Here is a 19,971-nt window from a genome sequence, read left to right as displayed (position 1 = left end):
CCCCATCTTCTGTTGCCGTCTGTATTGGGATCAACTCTGTGTTTTCTTTACAAATACTATATTTTAGTATATATTTTAGACAAATTTAATCATATGCAGCATTTCATGAGTAATTTTTGCCATGTTTGGTATATGTTTTTAACTGTTATTATTAATGTTGTGTATTTTACCCATGTTTAATTTTACAACTGTTTGCTGCTGTCAACTGATAATTGGGAGTTTGTTTAGGGTTATTTATTGCATTTTGTTTAAAGTATAGGGGCAGAAGCTGCTGGACTGATGTTAACCACCGACTTGATTTCCTCTTTTGTTAGGATAAATACAGGGAACCTGAGTGTGTCTGTTGTGAAGTCAACTTACTGGAACTGAGACAAGCAGAAGGGTTACGCAATCAATCAATCAATCGATCAATCAAGTTTATTTTATAGCACATTTCAGCAGCAAGGCCGTTCAAAGTGCTTTACATCATAAAAACTCAAAAAATACAAAGTCATGAAGGACATAGTCAACAATTGAAATGACTTGCAGGATACCAACGGGGCACATTCATACGCAAACTGTTAAAATATCATAAGTATACTTTAATTACTGAGGTGTAGACTGAAAGTTGGTAAGTTTAATTTATTATTTTTGTCTGTATTTGACTCTTAGTTTTCATTTACAAACCGTATTTAGACATTTAAGGCCAAAAGTTTATGACTTCTGAGTTTCGCAGTGTTTTAAACGTCACACCATCCTGATAAGCATACACAGTGCTCTTTACTCCAAGAGGAGTCAATAAAGATAAAAAAGTGATGGTGAATTGGATAAAAAGGGCATGAACCCAGAACAAATCCCCAAACTCACACCAGTTTCATTTCTCAACTGTTTGAACACACTGATCTAATTCTGCAGAAACCACCGGAAAGGGTGTACTTTCATCTCAACAACATAGATGCCACAAAAAATGCAAAATGTTTTATCTTAAGCTCATTATACATCACATCAAATCTGCCAAAGAATTTTGAGTTAAAATTTTAGATATCCATTAATGTATATTTATTTTAATTTCTTTGGCTTATCCTTTAAACATCAAAAATACTATATTTCAATTTGACTTCTGCTTATTTATTTATCTGTAGTCTCTTCTCTACGGTCTTTATCCACTTCTCTCTGTAATTCCTAGACATTTACCTCTTTATGTTGTATTGTTTTCCACCAATTAAATATTGTTTTCTCGCAGGCCTCTGAGGTTTTTCATTTATTGGCTGTCTGATGAATATTTAAAAAAGATCAGGAACATTTTGACGAAAGATATTAATAAAAATGATCAAAAAGAGCTGGAAAAATGTATTTTAACAGCCAAATTCTTGCTAAAGGTAATATTAGATATCCATTAAAGATTATTTTAGGTTTTGTATTAAACACCAAAGGCCGACACCTTAAACAATCCCTGTTTTTATAGTTTTCAACGTTATGGCGTCTAGATAACCGGTGTTATAAATGAGTAAAGAGATGAAATTTCCGACGCTCGCGAACGCAACACGCCGTTTTTCTTTTGTCGCTATAGCAACAGGACACAGGGAAACGCAGGGAAACTGGGTGGCCCAGAATTTTATGGAAAGGTGAAATTTGATAACAACATTTGTGTTTTTATCGGCAGCACCAACACGCGGTTTAGCTGACATGCCACTGCACGTGACCGACTACACGTGGACCCAGACGGACTCCACGGTCCACATCAGCGTGCCTTTAAAGGGAGCGACGGCTGCTGGAGTGGACATCGTGTCAACGGAGGAGTATCTAAAGGTGAAGGGTCAGAGGGCTCATACTACTACAACTACTACTACTAGAACTAATAATAAGTAAATAAATAAATAAATAAAAGTAATAATAATGGTTTATTGATATTTTTTTGGATTGGTAATAACAGAGATTTAATGTAAACAAACAGAGATTGTAATCGTGGAGACCAAAATGTGTAGGGAGAAGAGTTACCAAAAGAAAACTATAGCAAAATAAGCTATGTATATATTAACAAAAATATTAATAATGATAAGTACAGTTTTTTGGTGTATATGAACTTAATTCAATTTAGTTTATTGATATTACGGAGGCCCCTAGGGGACATGGAGGATTTTTTACTTGATTAACTGTATTAATTGTATTTGAGCTATACTTCAATATCTCAAGTATGATACACTACTCACTGTGAGTAACTTCACTGAATGAAGAACAAGCTTGTTTTGACCAAAAATTCACCAGAAGCTGCAGTTTTTGTTAACATTTCAGAAGTTTCATATTGAAAGAAATTGATGTGGAAAATTCTGCTTGTCCTAATTTTGTAATTTTCTAATCATGCTACATTAATTATTTTCATTTTGGTTCTTTATAACGCTAAAATTTCCACATAACTTTAAATTTTTGGTCTGTCCTATGATGTAATTTTTAAATATTAAATGACTGATGTTTACTTTTTCACTCTTATTTGAGTAATTTCTTAGATGGGACATGAATACATGGAAAATGTTTATGTATTATACAGAAAAAGAGTTTTTAAAACATTTTGTGGCTCGTTCTCTATAAATCACCTTAGACCAAGTATAGAGGAAAAACCATAAATCCCAATGTTCTCAATACCTAATCATGGTTATTTCACAAGACACTTTAAGTTATACCTTGCTGTTCAGAAGTTATAAATCTGACTTAAATCATCTCTTAAATCTCCAGAAGTTAAGAATATATCTAGTAACATTTAGAAATGTGTTTAGAAATTCAAAACATATTTTACACAAAGATTAAAGATTAGTGGTGAGGAGACGAAATGTTCTGTTGAAGGAAACATTTGTCAAATTTAATGATATTGCAATTTTTCTTCTGGCTTTTTGTTGAAATATTTGATCAGTTTGATAAATGAAAACATGGCAACATGTTTCCTGTTTTGTAGCTGTAAATACGGATTCATCCATCCTTGTTCTCATCCTCCTCAGGTCCATTTTCCTCCCTTCCTGTTTGAGGCCTTCCTGTTCGAACCCATCGATGATGACCGAAGCTCGGCGAAAGTCGGAAACGGCGTCGCTGTTTTCACTTTACCAAAAAAGACTCACAAAGTCTGGGAGCATCTGATGATAACCACAGGTCAGATTTTTCCAAATTATTCCTAAACTGGAATAAAAGATCAGAATTGAATGTGTTTTATTCACTTAGACTTAGACTTAAACTTAGACTGACTTTATTGTCATTTTGCATGCACAGGGTGAATACAGAACGAAATTTCGTTGCATACGGCTCAGGACAGTGTTTTGAGCTTCCAATGTTGTGAGGTTACTCCAGAATAAAATAAAATACAGTATAAAATATGAATATAAATATAAATATAGAATATAAAGTGCAGGAGTGACAGTAAAATATAAGTTATTTAGCTCTGTACATGTGCAAGGTATAAAGTGGAGACCAGATTTTAAGTGCAGTCCAGTTAAGAGTTCAGCAGTCTGATGGTAAGTGGGAAAAAGCTGTTTCGGAACCTGGTGGTCCTGCACCGGATGCTGCGGAACCTCTTTCCAGAGGGCAGCAGGAAGAACAGTCCATGGTGGGGGTGTGAGGGGTCACTGATGATGTTTCGGCCTCGGGACACGCAGCGCTGGGATGAAATGTCCTGGATGGAGGGAAGGGGGGCCCCGATGATCCTCTCCGCTGTCCGCACCACTCTCCTCACGTTCTTCCAGTCGGAGGCGCTGCAGCTTCCACACCACACAGAGAGGCAGCTGGTCAGAATGCTCTCTATGGTGCTTCTGTAGAACGTCTTGAGGATGGGTGGGGGCAGGTGTGCTCTTCTCATCCTCCGCAGGAAATACAAACGTTTCTGTGCCCTCTTGGCCAGAGACGTGGTGTTCACAGTCCAGGTGAGGTCGTTTGTGATGTGCACCCCCAGGAATTTGGTGCTGCTGACCACCTCCACAGCCGAGCTGTTGATGAGCAGTGGAGCGTGGCTGGGCCGGTTCTTCCTGAAGTCGACGATCATCTCCTTCGTCTTGTCGACGTTCAGGATCAGGCTGTTGTCTCTGCACCAGTCCACCAGCTGCTCCACCTCCTCTCTGTAGTCCAGGTCGTTGTCGTCTCTGATGAGGCCCACCACCGTTGTGTCGTCCGCGAACTTCACGATGTGGTTGGTGGCGAACCTGGGGACGCAGTCGTGTGTCATCAGAGTGAACAGCAGAGGGCTCAGGACGCAGCCCTGAGGGGAGCCTGTGCTGAGGGTGATGACATCGGAGGTGTGTTGTCCGATCCGGACTGACTGAGGTCTGTCGGTGAGGAAGTCTAGCAGCCAGTTGCGCAGGGGGGTGCTGAAGCCCAGGTGTCCCAGTTTTTCTGCCAGATGCTGTGGGATGATTGTGTTGAACGCTGAGCTGAAGTCCAGGAACAACATCCGCATATGAGTGTTCTTCTCCTCCAGGTGAGCCAGGCTCAGGTGTAGGGCAGAGGAGATAGCATCCTCAGTGGAGCGGTTTCGGCGGTAGGCAAACTGGAACGGGTCGAATGTGGAGGGGAGTCTGGAGACGGTGTTCTTTTACCAGCCTTTCAAAGCACTTCATCATGATGGGAGTCAGTGCCACAGGCCGGTAATCGTTGAAAGAGGTGACTTGAGGTTTCTTTGGCACCGGAATGATGGAGGCAGTTTTGAGACAGGCTGGCACTGTGGCTTGGTCCAGTTAGGTGTTAAAAATGTCTGTTAGGACACCAGCCAGCTGACCTGCGCATTCCCTGAACACCCGCCCAGGTATGTTGTCGGGGCCTGGGGCCTTCCGTGGGTTGACTCTGTTCAGAGTCTTCAACACATCGGCTGTGTCCAGGCAGAGTGCCTCCTCTTCCTGGTGGGGAACAGTTTTCTTTGCCGAAGTACTGTTCAGTGCCTCGAACCTCCCAAATAAGTTATTGAGTCCATTTAGAAAGTCAGCATCAATTTCACCCACTGGGGGGGAGGATGGATTGTAATCTGTGATCGCCTTTATGCCTTGCCACATACTTCTGGTGTTGCTGGTGTCGTGGAAGAACTCCTGTATTTTTTGACTGTGGGTTCGCTTTGCTAACCTGATAGCACGGTTCTAGTTGGCTCTCGCTGTCCTCAGTGCCTGCTTGTCGCCAGACTTGAAGGCTGAGTTCCGTGCTTTTAGCATTTCACGTACCTTCTTAGTCATCCAGGGTTTACCGGCAGAGGTGTAAATGCTGTGTAATAAATAAAGTTTATCATGTGTTTTAGATGATAAAGAAACAAAGAAGGAGATCAGAGCGAGAGCTTTACTGACACAGGAGCAGAAACTTTCTGCAGAGTTGAAACAAAAAGCTGAGAAACGGCAAGCAGAGAAGAAATATGCTCTGGAGACAATGATGAAGGTAAAAAAGCACATTTAGGGCATCAAAAACATCTGGAATTGTGTTGATTTACTGGAAACCTGCACTTAAAACGAGAATGCAGCTCAAACTAAAAAAAAAAGACTTAACTGGGTCACAAGTAATTTAATTTAATTTATCAAACTTACTTTATTTACATTTGTTTACCTTGATAACTTAATACACTTAATAAATTAACTTGGACAACCTTGATTTGATTTTCTGGGAAGAACTAATATTTTAAAGTTTGAGCTGCATTCTCTTTTTTACAGTGTAATGTTTAGTGACTTAAAATGATTTTAAATCAGCTGGAGAAGGTGGAAAGAGACAGAATCCAGCAGATGAAGGACGCAGAGCGAGAGAAAACGACGGCAGAGCTGGCAGCGTGGCAGCTGAGGCAGAAACAGGAAGCAGAGAAAGCCCAACAGAACCAGAACCATCAGATCCAACAGAACCCAGACACAAAAACACCCGGAAGCAGACAAACGGATATCAGGAAGAACAAACAAGGTGAGACCCTTCCTGCTGATCAAACGCCTCCTCCTGATCCATAAAGTCAGATTCAATGAAAATCTTCCTGCTTGTAGTTCACAGCGATGCAGAGAAGAAGAAGAAGAAGAAGATCCGAGCCCAGCTGCCTCCTCCCAGAACCTGCGGAAACATTCCAGTTACGTTCACCCCTCGAGTTTTCCCGACAGCTCTCCGAGAGTCACGGGTTCCCGAAGAGGAAGAGGTGAGTCTGTGATGCTCGACGTTTCCCTGGAACACTGTTAGAATCCAAACATTCCTGCTACATTTTCCACAAAATGTTGTTTGTTTCCCACTTTGTGATGTTCCCACTTGTTCTCCCAACATTTAAACAGGCCAGCAGTGAAATGTCTTTCACTGGAAAAACACAACATATGACCAAATATTTTTGGTTTAGTTTCTAATGCAAATATCTTAGTTCACTTGAAGTAAGACAAAACTAACTGGCAAGTAACTTTTCAGCAAGACATAGAGGCTTGTTTTAAGTCAATAATTTCTTAATATTGATCATAAAAAAAGCTTTCCTCAATCTCTGCCTCAGCTTTTAGGAGCTTTAACCTTTTGTGATTGTCTGGAGCAGAAAAAGCAATTAAGTTTTGCTTCTAAACAGTGGCTGAAGAAGCAGGCTGAGGCAAGGCGAGCGATGAGTGCGGAGCTGGAGGAGCTGGAGGACCTGACGGAGGAGGAGAGGAACCCCGACTGGCTGAAGCAGAAGGGCGAGTGAGTAGAAGCCTTACAAATGAGCGCAAAACTTTGTCAATTTTCCACTCACATTGAAAAAACACAATTTTGCCATTGCGGCTGTTTCCATTAAATAAGAAACGCAATTAAAATCACGTGAATAAGTTTGTTCACATGATAAGTCATCAAAAAACATCATCCTCCTACCACTTCCTGTCGTTTTTTTCATCATTTCTGGCAGTAGTAACAGCCGGTTGTTGACCACATGACTCGTGTGATGCGAAAAAGTGTTTCCATTGCAGTTTTGCAAAATGTGCTAATTTTGATACGACCAAAAGAATCACCACATGCTGGCGCTAAAACATGAGTTTTTTTCGACATTGAAACGTTCCCTCTAAACAAATTCATTTTCAGTTTGCACAATCATAAGGTCAATGGAAACGTAACTAGTGAAATCAAATCAGATCTAGTAAACAAACTCTCTCCTCTTCAGCAAGTGTTTCTCAAACGGAGACTACGTGGGAGCGGTGAATGCGTACACTCTGGGGATCCGCCTCAACAGGAAGTTGCCTGCTCTCTACTCAAACAGAGCGGCGTGTCACCTGAAGCTCAGGAATCTGCACAAAGCCATCGAGGACTCCTCCAAGGTTCGTTTGATGATGATCATGACGGGGTTTTTTTAGACCTCTACGTAGGGCTGGACAATAAATCAATAACAGTGCTTATCCCCATAGGCATGCGATCAATATTAATAGTTAATACATGTGATAGAAAATTCAATGATTTAACTGAACTTTGATCCAGAACCGCACAGCATTCTGATTGATGTAGGCGAAGAAAAAAACTTTCATGAACAGCTAAGCTAGGTTGGTGGAATCAACTAACTCACTCATTCTTTGGTTACCTAGCAACTCACTCGCTCTTTGGTTACCTAGCAACAACTTGTTGAGAACTTGCGCATCAGTTTAAGGTTTCCCCACCGTGCATCATAACTGCTTAAAAATAAAAAATAAAACAATGACATGGAGTGAAAACTGTGGATAAAACAGGAAATGTCACTTTGCCACTTTGACAGTAATTCCAATATTTAAAACAAGAAACAAATCAATAATTTTCTATATCAGCCGTTTATATAGTAATGCATTTTTCAGCCTTATCGTCCAGTTCTATGTTGATCTTTTCACATTTTTATGTTAGAAATATATATATATATTTTTTTTTGTAAACTTGTACAGCTTCTGATGCCAAATTTAACCCTGAATTATGTCTGCAGGCTCTGGACCTGTTGACCCCAGCCGTTTCTGCCAACGCTGCAGCCAGAGTCCGAGCCAGAGTCCGCCGAGGATCCGCATTCTGCCAGCTGGAGCTCTACACTGAAGGTCTGCTGTTTCCGTAAGGGTTTAAACACCTTCACAGTGCCTTACAAAAGTATTCACGACCCATTTTCTGTACATTTTATCCACATTATACTGAAAAAACACAAAATCTTACCAACTATTTTTTTGCCTAGTTTCCAATGCAAATATCTCAGTACTCTTGAAATAAGACAAAACTAACTTACCAATTAGTTTTCATCAAGATATAGAAGCTTGTTTTAAGTAAATAATTACTTAATATTAATGAGAAGCTACTAGTTCCATTGGCAGATTCTATTGATCAATATTTTCATCCATTATGCACCACTTTGGGTTGGTTTATCATATGAAATCCAAATAAAAGACACATTCTAAGCTATATCAATACATTTGATGGCACTGTGAATATTATTTGAGGACAGAATGCTGTATCTCTTTTTTTACTGGCGATGCAGAAAACAGGTGACCAGCTGATCAATCTGTTGTTTTCAGGACTACAAGACTATGAAGCAGCTCTGAAGATCGAGCCCCACAATGAGGCGCTGCAGAGGGACGCCCAGATAATCCGAGACATAATCCAAGGTTCTGCTGAACAAAATGGGACACAGTGAGACACAAAGACACGAGTCAAAGTCACCTGGAACAGAGAGACCGGTGGTATATATAGATTAACTAATACTTTAAACACAACTGGAGCATCAAAAGTTTTATTCTTAACTAAAATGATTTCATTTGTTGTTTTCTAGAGACTTCAGTGACAGAATAAACTTTTTAATAATTATTTGTACCTTATTAAAGGGTGTTTGGTGTTTAGTCAGTTTATTTTATTTATACTCAGTCTGTAAATGTTTTTTCTTCTTTCAACATTAAAGCAAAAATATTTAAGAATCCAGAAAAACTGATTAAGTTGGTTGGGATAAAAATATTCCTTAAATCAAAAAACTTTGTGTTGGTGCTCAGAGTGTGTTCTTAGCTCAGGAATATGCAACCTTTAAAATCCAAATAGTCCTTTTTGCCTTCAGTTCAGCTAAATAAAAACTTGTTTAGAGCCACAAATGTTACACGACCTTTCAGAAAAATACTTGTAACTGTTGATGAATATCTTATGTAGGGAACATATTACCATACTTGTACAACTTTTAGTTTTTAACAGAGGGGAAAACAAAAAAATAGCAAAAGGTGGATGGATACAAATTAAAATATTGTAAAGAAGCACAAATTTCCTAATCTAACAAGAAGAAAAATGTATCTACAAAAAAATACAGGTAATTTTTAGTCTCTTTCTGTTGTGGAAATGCAATTTAAAAAAACAAAACAGAAAACTGCTACATTTTTTATTCATTCTTTTTTTGTCAGAGCCTATTAAGAGGAAGGTCCAGAGAGCTGCAGGTTGCAGATCCCTGGTTTAACTCAATAAGGAAGTTTGTTGTTTCTGGTCCTTGTGCGACCTCATGTGGCGAACATCACCAATTACATCCGCGGGCAATGCATCTGGGTGAAACTGACCCTACATCATCATTTTTGACATTTTTGTTTCTCCACAACTTTCTTCTACTCCGCTACTTCAATTTGAACTTTGACTATGCCAGTGCATCACTTTGATAGTTTTCTGTGTGTCTGTTGTTGTGTTTAGCAAATGGACAATCATTGTCCATTGGCTAATTCACAGTTGACTCCCAGATAATCTTGTCTGTAAAACATAAACAAATCATCAGGCCTCCTCCTCCTAAATGCTGATGAGGTTTTGGTTCTAACATGATAAGTTTGGTTTTCTCCAAACATCTCAATTTTGGGATCATCTGTCTGCGATGTGGTTTTCAAGCTGTTATCGCAGAGCATCATAGATGGAATGAAGTATTAGTGGAAACTAGGGAGGTCGATTAATGGTTTATTAGATTAAAATTAGTTCCAACCGATTAAACTTTCTTTTGGTGTTGCAGTTTGGCCGCCATCCAGCAGGGGGCGCCGCTGGTCATCCGTAAGCAGAACCGTTGATGCAAAAACAAAGATGGCGGCGGAGCCATAACGGGAGAGAGAAACGGTCCAAGCAGTCCGGTGTGGGATGGAAATTGACTTTATGCGGTTCTGCTTGGAAATATAAACTAACGGCAATTTCCTTAAGTTGTTTTGAAATATAAATGCTTGTCAATCTCGTTAAGTTTGACTTTAATATCGCGCATTCAGCCGAGCTACGAGATGGAGGAATGACAACTTCTCCTTAAAAATTATTGATGTGCCACAAAGGTGAGGAGCTAATGACAGAAAATCAAACTGCGTAACACGATTTTAACAAACATGACGCAAACAAGCAAGGTTGATTTTGAGGTCTGTGGTGAGTTTTAAGTTTTAACATTCCTTCAAGAGCAACAACAAACGATTCTTATGAATATCTTTGTTAATGTGGAAGTGTTTAACATTTTATTCTTGCCATTTTTATTTGTCTATTTATCAGCATATTTCTGTTTTGTTATATTGTATCTGTATGTCTAAGTGTAATACAATTTCTGTTTATCCAGTCTGTATTTAATGCAGCTGATGCAAAAATAATGTTAAAATTGAATGTTTATTAAACATATTATGAAAAATTTAACCCTTTATGGAAAGACAGTCCTAAGAGAAAACTCGAGTTTTTAAGAAAATTCATGCTTATCAATTAACGATCGATAAGATCAATCAACTTTATATTAATTCATTATTGATAACTTGCATTTAATTAGCTAAAGCCAATGTGACCTCAGCTGAATACACCAATAAACACACAAAGGAGAGTTTTTTAAATTTATTTTAACAAAAATATGAAAAAATGCAAAACATTTTGCAACCTTAAGTTTGAAACTTTCCAATCTACAAATATTAAATCTAGAGCAGCACAGTGAACGTTATTTAGCTGCCAATAAACAGCTCTGTACAGGAACACGGTGAGTAAATACAGATATATACACAGCAGATTCAGGCACTTTGGAGCTTCTGACGTAACTCCTCTTTATGAAACCGTGATTTCTTCACCGTCGGACTCTGACTGTTTACTCAGATCTGATGGAAAGGATGGGATCTGGTGATGATGATGATGATGGTGGTGGGGATGCGACTCCTGGCTGTCGGCTGCACTTCGGGTCAGCCGCTTGCAGAAAGTGCTGCCCACGTCGGTCAGATCCGGGTGGGGATTGGTTTTGGTGGGGAGGGTCTGCTGGCGGCAGCCGCCCGTCGAAAGCAACTCGCGTTCCTTGGAGTTCCTCCACTTCATCCTGCGGTTCTGAAACCAGATCTTCACCTGCGAAGAGCGCAAACAGGGAGGCAGAGTTGGTTAGAAAGGACGCCATCTTTAAATTCTACACATTATTTAATAAAAGGTGCTTCTGATGAAAGGTATTAATTAACCAGATTTTGGGTTGTTTGCTGATCGTGAATCTGGGGAAATATTTAAGGTGGACGCAACATTTCCCAGAAAGGGAAAAGGTTGGCTAATTAACCCCGAGGTTAAAGAGACAATGATCAGAAAAATTACCAAAAACCTACAAGGATGGATGAATGGATGGATGGCTGGTTGTTGTAATGGATGGATGGATGGATGGATGAATGGATGGATGGCTGGTTGTTGTAATGGATGGATGGATTTGTTGTCTTTCAGATATGTTCCTTTTGAGAATCTTCTGACTAGAATCACAAAGTTTTAACCAGAAAACGGTGATAAATTTTTCTTCGTTGTTAAATAACGACTGAATTACAAACTTTAACTGATTAATTTGAATATTTTAAACAATCCACTTATATTAGACCTGGAAAAAACTATTATACTATTATTAGGTTTTCCGTCCCATAAATATGTCAAAATCTAAAAAAAAAAAAAAAGAAAAAGCCCTGCATTACATAGATGATCCAGTAGAGGGCAGCAAACCTGCACTTCGCCCTCACTGACTGCGGCAGATTATTAATCACTTCCGGAACTGGTCCCAGTCGTACCTGTGAGTCCTTCAGTCCCAGTTTACTGGCCAGTTTCTTCCTGTCTGGTTTGCTGATGTACTTCTGTTTCTGGAAGGTTCTCTCCAGCGCCTTCCTCTGGAGGTCCGAGAACACGGCCCGCCGCAGCATGCCCCTCCTGGGCTTCCCCCGGGGGGCCAGGGGCCAAGAAAACGTTCCTGGGACTGGAACCACAGAAGAAGAGGAGGAGGAGGCTGCAGGGAAGAAAAACAAGATCCCTTATCAAAGGAATATGCACTCACCTATGAAGTATGTCCTAATATATTATTTTCCCAATAATTTCTCAATATGTTGTAAATATATAAAATTATATATTATACAAGATTTTATATATTCATGTAATATATTGCAATATATGCTAATAATTGACACTTTCCATATATTGCAATATATTAAACATGAATATATAATGTATGTGTTTATATATCCCAAAATAAATGTAATTTTATATTTATGAATATCCACCATCATGTATTCAGATTTATATGGAAAATCATATTTGTAATATAGAAAAAGATATAGTGTCGCATGTATGTTGAAAAATGCATTATAATATATATTGTACAATTGTGGAGAGCGAGAGAGAGACGAAAGCAATATATGGTAGGATATATTTAAAATATGTGAAAATATATATAAATTATTTTAATTTTGGTGCCCAGAAATTGTACTCGAGTAACAGTAGCACTACTTCAACATATTTTTATTCAAGTAAAAGTAAAAAGTAGCGACCCAAGAAGAGTGAAAAAGTATTTGTTAAAAAAGTATACTCAAGTATTGATAACCGATCAAATTATCAATCATTTAATCTATAAAAATTACATCATCAGATCAACTAAAATGTAAAGTTAAGTAGAAATTTTGGTATTTTTTAGGACCAACATGACAATAATTCATAACAAAAAATATCAAAATCAGGCAAAAAAAAAAAAAAGTTTCCAAATCAGTTTCTCTCAATAAAAACTTAGGAAACTTTAACAAAAAGTGCAGGTGTGTGTCTGATTCTGTTGAATTTTAATTTAAAACATGTTTGTTTCTCATTTAGTGGGTAGAAAAGTCCGAAATTTTTACTCAATTAAGAATAGAAATACATCATAAATTGCCTTAAGTAAAAGTAAAAATGACAGCGTAGTAAAAATACTCTTAATAGTATATTTTTTACTCAAGTAAATGTAAATGAGTAAATATTATTAGTCGATTCTGCCCGTACGTGAGAAACAGAGATGCAGATTTAGCGTGAGGTCTTGTGAACTTTGTCGCGTGATTATCCTCCACGTTTGTCGGCGTTGTGAGCCTCTTCTTGTCTCCGTAATGAGCACACAGGCTCCCCGATGGTCCTCATAATATCCCCGTTCTGCCTCAAATCTGACGCTTGAAGAGCCCAATTTGTCCGGCGCTGGAAACACAGCCGATGCTAATGAGACGGGCCCTCCAAAGAGCGGCTCACACAGCCTCTAATGAAGCATGAAGAGGGGGGAGTGCAGCTTGTATAGGCTGCAAATGCACAGAGAAAGCTGATTGTGTTGTAATGAATTGAGTGGAAAAGGCCGTCGACAGGCCGGTATATTACAGGCACATTAAAGGCAGAGCTGTCAGAGAGTCTTTGCTGCTTCGCAAACCCGCATGTGCGTATCATCACACGTCAGCAGCAAATAAATCAGAGAAAACGCCGGAAGAAACTTTTTGATTCCTTTAAATGATTCTTTTTAATTTTTTCCCAGACACTCTGCATTGATGGATTAGAAATTGATTGAATCGATTCAAATTGATATAAATGGAAGATAATTAGACCTGTTCCGCTGTATGTTAAAACAGACGTGGTGTTAAAACAGGATATATGCTAAAATGCTAGCACGTTTATATAAAAACGGAAGTGACGCTAAAACAGAATATATGCTAAAATGGAAGTTATGCTAGCAAATTTATCATAAATTTCATATTACGCTAAAACAAAATTTATTCTAAAACAGAAGAAATGCTAAAATGGAAGTTATGCTAGCATATTTATGTAAAAACAGGAGTGATGCTAAAACAGAAGATATGCTAAAATTGAAGTTATGCTAGGAAGTTCATCATAAATTCCATATTATGCTAAAATGGAATTTATATAAACGAAAGACATAACTTATGCCAAAACTGAATTTATTCTAAAACAGAGGTGATGCTAAAACAAAAGATATGCCAAAATGGAAGTTATGCTAGCATGTTTATCATGAATTCCATATTATTCTAAAAAGGAAGTGATGCTAAAACAGAATTTATGCTAGAAGAGACGTGATGCTAAAACATAGGAAATGCTAAAATGGAATTTATGCTAGCACATTTATAAAAAATTTCATGTTATGCTAAGATGTTATTTATACAAAAATGGAAATTATGCTAATTCAGAATTCATGCTAAAACAGAAGTGATGTTAAAACATTGGACATGCTAAAATGGAATTTATACAAAAACAGAAATGAAGCTAAAACTGAATTTAATCTAAAGTAGAAATGATGCTAAAACAGCGGATATGCTAAAGCAGAATTAATTTTCAAACAGAATTTATGCTAAAAAAATAACTAATGCTAAAATAGGGGCTATGCTAAAATGGAAGTTATGCTAGCAATTTTAGGGCCCATTCCACTTTAAGTTACTAGCTTTAATTTGGTATGTCATAAATCAAACTGAGTTGAATAAAAGTGAAGTTTTATACACTTGCATATTCCAAATAAAACTTGGGTAAAATGTTGCAGTTTGTTTGGTTGATTATTATTATTTTTAATTCTTCATGGCATTAAATCTTATGCTGTGGAAAACTTGTTTATTCCCCCTAATTGTTGCTTCAGTCGTAGGTAAAATGCATTTGTGGGTCGACTATTTTGAATCAAAAATATTTGAAAGAAAATTCAGCCTGAGAAACTGAGATACTTGTGGTCAAAATGTGGCCAGTGGGCCATCTGTGGCCCTTGGAGTGATTTATTCTGGGTCCCAACTGCAATTAAAGAATGATACAGATTTATTTATTAAATTTTTATTTTTAATCAAGGTAAAATTATTATGGACAACATTTTACAGGTATTTCTTCGGACGGCAATAGTTCAGAGAGGATCAATCTTTAAAGGGAAACAACCAAATACACGATTCCTTACTTCTGACACTGAGAAGGCAGTACAAACGTTTAACTTGGAGGGCTGAAATAAGATTATGTACATATTTAGGCAGGAATTATTCAGATGAGAAATTGTAAATAATCTAAAAATATAAAGAGTCAGAACTGATAGATAAAAAAAATAGCTGAACTTGAATTTTAGACTTAATTCACTGGAATCCCAGAGCTGTTCTTGTGCTTGTATGTAAAAGTGTGTGTGTGTGTGTGTGTGTGTGTGTGGCTCTGCCTCCAATTGGTCACGGAGCCGGATGCTTTGTGGGCCGGCGGAGGGGGTTTGGTGGGAAAACGGCGGCGATCCTGAGCTGGGAAGATACCTGCCACACATTTAGAGGCATGACAAACGCCACTGATATGTTCAGAGCGGAACAAACTGGACTAATTTGTAGATTAGGAGAACTGGTGCTAATGTCAGCAGTCAGTGTTGTGGCTAAAGAGGCGTTCAGACCAAACAAGCCGATTCAGATCCATGGATTCCCAACAGGCAGATTAATGTTTCTCAATGGGATGATAATCATATTTAGACTCGCTGACTGTGTTTGATGAAATAAGTGTTTATTTCCTCATATTGACACTTTATGTTTTAATGCCTTAGACAGAAAATGGCCGCCATCCCTGAACAACCAATCAGAGCTTCGGCGACAGTTCAAGATGAAACCAAAACAGTCAGAAAACTTTAGTTATTGGATGAAAGATTGAAACACAAACAGACTGGGAGAACTGGGAGAACTGGGAAAACCGGGACAGAAGATCTGCCAGTAACTTTAAACTGGTGCTGAACTGGTTTGAAAAGGAGTGAATGATTCATCCATCTGTTTGTTCATCCATCCATCCATCCATCCATTTTTTGTCCTTCATCCATCCAACCATCCATCAGTTCTTTCATCCATTCATCTGTTCTTTCATCCATCCATCCATCCATCCATCTGTTCTTTCATCCATCCATCCATCCATCTGTTCTTTCATCCATCCATCCATCCATCCATCCATCAACCATCCATCCATTCTTTCATCCATCCATCCATCCATCCATCCATCTGTTCTTTCATCCATCCATCCATCCATCCATCAACCATCCATCCATCCATCAACCATCCATCCGTTCTTTCATCCATCCAACCATCAGTTGGTGAAAATCTTGTGTATTCTGAACTGGGGAAAGAAACTGATGATATGAGGGGCTGAGAACATCTAATGAATGAATGAATGAATGTAAACTTTTTTATTTTCCATCTTCCAGTTCTAAAGTTTTAATTCACCTTGAATGTTCTTATAATTAAAAGGTGAAGCTAAAAAAGAAACTTATTTAAAATTAAAGTTTTCTGCAGGTAAATCTGCGACTCGAAAACTTTTTGACTCCTGGTGGCAAAACCACCATTTCATTCAGGATGTTACATAAATGTATAAATATTTCCACAGCAGTTGACGGAAATAAACATACATTTGCTTAAAAAAGAAACATTAACTGAAGACATATTGGTGTTTCCATGGAGAGCAGGATTCACTGAGAAATTAGTTCTATCACAAACCTTTTTAGTCTGTCTGAGGTTTCACTTTAAAATCTGTGCAAAGATTACAATTTTTTAAATTTTCTTAATATACTATAACAAATTTACTTTCCAGCTGAAAATTAAATCATCATTTGAGCTCCCAGATGCTCCAAAAACTTTAAATAAACTTCAGGAAAACTGCGGATCTGATAAAACTCTGGCTGCACCTTTTATTTTACTGTAGCTTATTAATTTGATTTTAACATAATTTAAATTGGTGATGCAGTTTCACGTCATAAATGTGTCTTTTTACAGGATGAGGCCTTCAGGCACACATGGGTTACAAAAATGTTCAGGTAGCATAAGATTGATCAAAAATAACTCGGGCATCGTAACAGTAACCAAAGTGGTTCAACTTGAAAAATATTTTTTAAAGTTTTACTTTACAAATGTACCAGAAATTCTCATTTCGACCTTATGAATGTGGAGTTACTCTTGATTTATTTTGCTTTGTGTTTTCAGGGAGAAATTACCTGAAATAAACAACATGCATTAAAATATTTCCTAGAAATGTTTAAAGTTGAGGAAAGATCATTAACAGAATAGGGTTTAAATGTAACAGTTAACAGGGTTTCTAACTTATTTTTCATTCATTTATTCTGTGTTTTGTACTAATCTTTGTTACTGCAGAGGTGAATAAAATAAGTGAAACAAAACATTATTGGTTTAATCTGTAATATTCAGTGAATTATTTTGCAGAAATAATTCCTTTCTTTCCAAGTTTAATCCAATAATTGAAATTTTCTCGCAATTAAAACAAGAAACCTTCAATATTTTGTGTCGTCAAACAAAATGTCAGAGGTGAGCAGAATATCCAAAATTATACTAAAGTAAGAGTATCACTACTTCAACATACATTTATGCCAGTAAAAGTAAAACAAATAAAAAGAAATTACTCAAGTAAAAGAAAAAAATAATTGTATTTTGGTATCTTAAGGACCAAAATGACATCAATTCATACGAGTAACAAAAAATAAGAAACTCAGATAAAAGAAAAATGTTTCCAAATCAGTTTCTTTCCACATAAAACTTATGAAACTTAAACAAAGACTGCAGGTGTGTGTCTGTGTCTGGTGGATCTTTGGTTAAAACATGTTTATTTTTCTTTTAGTGAGTAAAAAATCCAGAAATACTCAAGTAAGAGTTAACAAAAATACTCAAGTAGGAGTAAAAATACTTAACAAAATTACTCAAGTAAAGCGCAAAACATAGTAAAAAATACTCCTTAAAGTACATTAGGGGGAAAAAAAGGTACTCAGGTAAATGTAATTGAGTAAATGTAACTAGTTACTACCCAACTCTGCATAAACTGTGATGGATAAGTCAAATAATAATAATTTTATTTGTCTGTTTACCAGAATCTTGAGGTTTTTGAGGAAGAAACTCATAAGAAATAATTAAACTCAGATTCAGTGTAGAAATGTGTGAACAGATTAGAGTGGATTAAATACGATCCTCAGATCTAAGCCTTGAATAAACTCAACGTTGATTTCAGCCGACCAGACGTCGGCGGCCTACCTGAGAAGTACGAGGCTCTGATGAGAGGATGAAGGTTTCCGTCAAAGAACGGCAGCGACTTCGTCTGAAGACTCTGAACTGAGGAAGAGGAGGAAGAGGAGTCCCACTCAGTCACATGAAAAGGATTAAAATCATCCAATCAGCATCTGGATCCCCTTTCTACTCACTGTTTGATTCAATTTGGCATTTTTAAAAACAGATTTTGATATAAATGTATATAAACTCATTAAATAAGCATCTTAAATATAAAATCTATGCCAAACATTGAAAAAAACAATAAATACGTCTTATTATTGCATCTTTTAAAGACATTTAAAAGAAGATTTTCCTCTTAATTTGTTGCAAAAATGGGATATTATTTAATTAATAAGCAGTAGTTATATCATTGCTCCTGAAATGATTTAAAAACCATATTTTGTTTGCAAGCCACTGAGTTCATTTGAAATGTTACTGCTTTTTATATCAAAACATTTGAAATCTCTTAATAGCTTTTATTAAATTAATATTTGTGTTTGTTTCATCACAACAGGTCTTAAATCTTAACGAGACAGTCTATAAATAAAGATAAGTAAATAAACAAACTTCCTTGATTCCAAAAGGAAATAAATTTGCTTTTGTAATTAATTTAAATTAATATTTAATTAATACCTAGTTTAAATATTGTAATATATATAATTTTTTTTAGAAATTTTCATTCATTTTATTCAAAAAATTAAAACCATTTATTTCTAATTTAAAAGCAGTTACGTCTACTTAAAATTTTTAAAACTAACAGTAACGAAATTATGTCGGTTTGTTTTTTTTTTTCAAACAAGTAAAATAATTAAGTTACTAATAACTAAATGTTATTATATTATGCTATAATATAATATGTCATATTATAGTAGACTAATATTATTATAGTTTATGTTAATTATTAGTTGCTAAAGCAACAGGAACTCACCACTCCGTGTGGACGGGGCCAGGATGGTACTGACGCCGAACTTCAGGTATCCCGAGTCCGAGCAGCCCGTGTGCGGCGACCCGGTTCGGTTCGGTGGTTCCGGGCGAGCAGAAGCTCCCAGCCCGGGGCCGAGTTGGATAAGCTCCCCGGGGCTCCCGGAAGAGAAGGCCCGGTGGATGTAGCCGACAGGCTGGCTCAGCCGCAGCAGATCCTCCACCAGGAAGCCGGAGGGCAGCGAGCGGCCGAGGGGCGAGGAGAGAGCCGCGGGAGGGCGCAGGAAGCCCGGGTAGAGAGGCGGCGGCAGCGCGCTGCACGGGAACATCATGGTGCTCCAAACGGGGGCAAATGTTTAAAAAACTCCTCCTCTGGTCTCTGAAGCTGCTGTAACTGGTTTTATACTGGAGTTACTCCCACACACCAGTACGCGTCAGAAGGTCCACCCTCACCTCCCATTAAGAGCTGAAAGTTTTAAACCAGTTCAGAGCGCTGAGGTGCGTGACAGGACTGGATAAGGGAACTGGTTCACCAGTTGGTTTCTTACAGGGTTTAAGGAAAATGCAGATTAAGAAAACAGGAGTAGATTTTATGGCAAGTAACTCGGTAATTTTGATATTAATCTCAGAAATTTTCAAGAAAAAACAAAGAAAGGTCGAAGTTTGAAAAGGCGCAAAAAAAAACAAAAACAGTTGAACTTTTGAAACTCCAGAAGTTAAAGCCAAAAGTCAAAATTATTTTACTTTTGATACTCAAAATTTTGTATTTTTTTCTAAAAGATTTCTGAGATTAATCTCAAAATTTCTGGATTAACAAATTGTGTCCAGATTCACCTGCATGAATTATGTCTCTGTGGACGGTTCCACAGAGACATAATTCATGTCATCCATCCATCCATCCATCCATCCA

General features: G+C 37.5%; 2 protein-coding genes across 4 annotated transcripts; one reads left to right on the top strand and one right to left on the bottom strand.

Annotated features, from left to right (window-relative positions):
* Window positions 1-1,555: 1,555 nt before the first annotated feature.
* dnaaf4 (dynein axonemal assembly factor 4) lies at window positions 1,556-12,037 on the top strand. 3 transcript variants are annotated; one of them, XR_002753677.1, is made up of 10 exons: window positions 1,556-1,788; window positions 2,970-3,117; window positions 5,237-5,370; window positions 5,676-5,877; window positions 5,955-6,100; window positions 6,506-6,615; window positions 7,070-7,223; window positions 7,850-7,955; window positions 8,424-10,175; window positions 11,968-12,037. XR_002753677.1 is itself a non-coding variant. In XM_014471974.2 (9 exons), exons 1-9 carry the CDS (start codon window positions 1,666-1,668, stop codon window positions 8,540-8,542), a joined length of 1,242 nt encoding a protein of 413 aa, XP_014327460.1. In that variant the 5' UTR covers window positions 1,556-1,665; the 3' UTR covers window positions 8,543-10,361. The 3 variants fall into 3 exon arrangements, 1 of the variants encoding a protein (XP_014327460.1); XR_002753678.1 differs by lacking the exon at window positions 11,968-12,037 and adding an exon at window positions 10,963-11,007; XM_014471974.2 differs by lacking the exon at window positions 11,968-12,037 and having other exon boundaries at window positions 8,424-10,361.
* Window positions 10,755-19,422, bottom strand: LOC102235276 (homeobox protein DBX1-B-like). The gene is made up of 4 exons (XM_014472055.2): window positions 19,069-19,422; window positions 18,126-18,203; window positions 11,892-12,103; window positions 10,755-11,202 (listed from the first exon to the last, which is right to left on the bottom strand). The coding sequence occupies exons 1-4, from the start codon at window positions 19,391-19,393 to the stop codon at window positions 10,915-10,917; spliced, it is 903 nt and encodes a 300-aa protein (XP_014327541.1). The 5' UTR covers window positions 19,394-19,422; the 3' UTR covers window positions 10,755-10,914.
* Window positions 19,423-19,971: the final 549 nt, after the last annotated feature.

This window comes from Xiphophorus maculatus, chromosome 2, assembly GCF_002775205.1.
Source record: "Xiphophorus maculatus strain JP 163 A chromosome 2, X_maculatus-5.0-male, whole genome shotgun sequence".
NCBI classification, from domain to species: Eukaryota; Metazoa; Chordata; class Actinopteri; order Cyprinodontiformes; family Poeciliidae; genus Xiphophorus; species Xiphophorus maculatus.
The sequence above is the reverse complement of the archived record's forward strand: the minus strand, read 5'-3'. Positions and strand labels throughout refer to the sequence as shown.

Bases quoted from the DNA above. Each gene is read 5' to 3' on its own strand.
- dnaaf4 (XM_014471974.2), top strand. From the start codon at position 1,666: ATGCCACTGCACGTGACCGACTACACGTGGACCCAGACGGACTCCACG. The intron at 7,224-7,849 runs GTTCGTTTGATG...TTATGTCTGCAG, and splicing joins CCATCGAGGACTCCTCCAAG to GCTCTGGACCTGTTGACCCC. The intron at 7,956-8,423 runs GTCTGCTGTTTC...TGTTGTTTTCAG, and splicing joins GCTGGAGCTCTACACTGAAG to GACTACAAGACTATGAAGCA.
- LOC102235276 (XM_014472055.2), bottom strand. From the start codon at position 19,393: ATGATGTTCCCGTGCAGCGCGCTGCCGCCGCCTCTCTACCCGGGCTTC. The intron at 18,204-19,068 runs GTGAGTTCCTGT...CCTCTTCCTCAG, and splicing joins GGCCCCGTCCACACGGAGTG to TTCAGAGTCTTCAGACGAAG. The intron at 12,104-18,125 runs GTAGGCCGCCGA...TCTTCCCTGCAG, and splicing joins CAGAGCCTCGTACTTCTCAG to CCTCCTCCTCCTCTTCTTCT.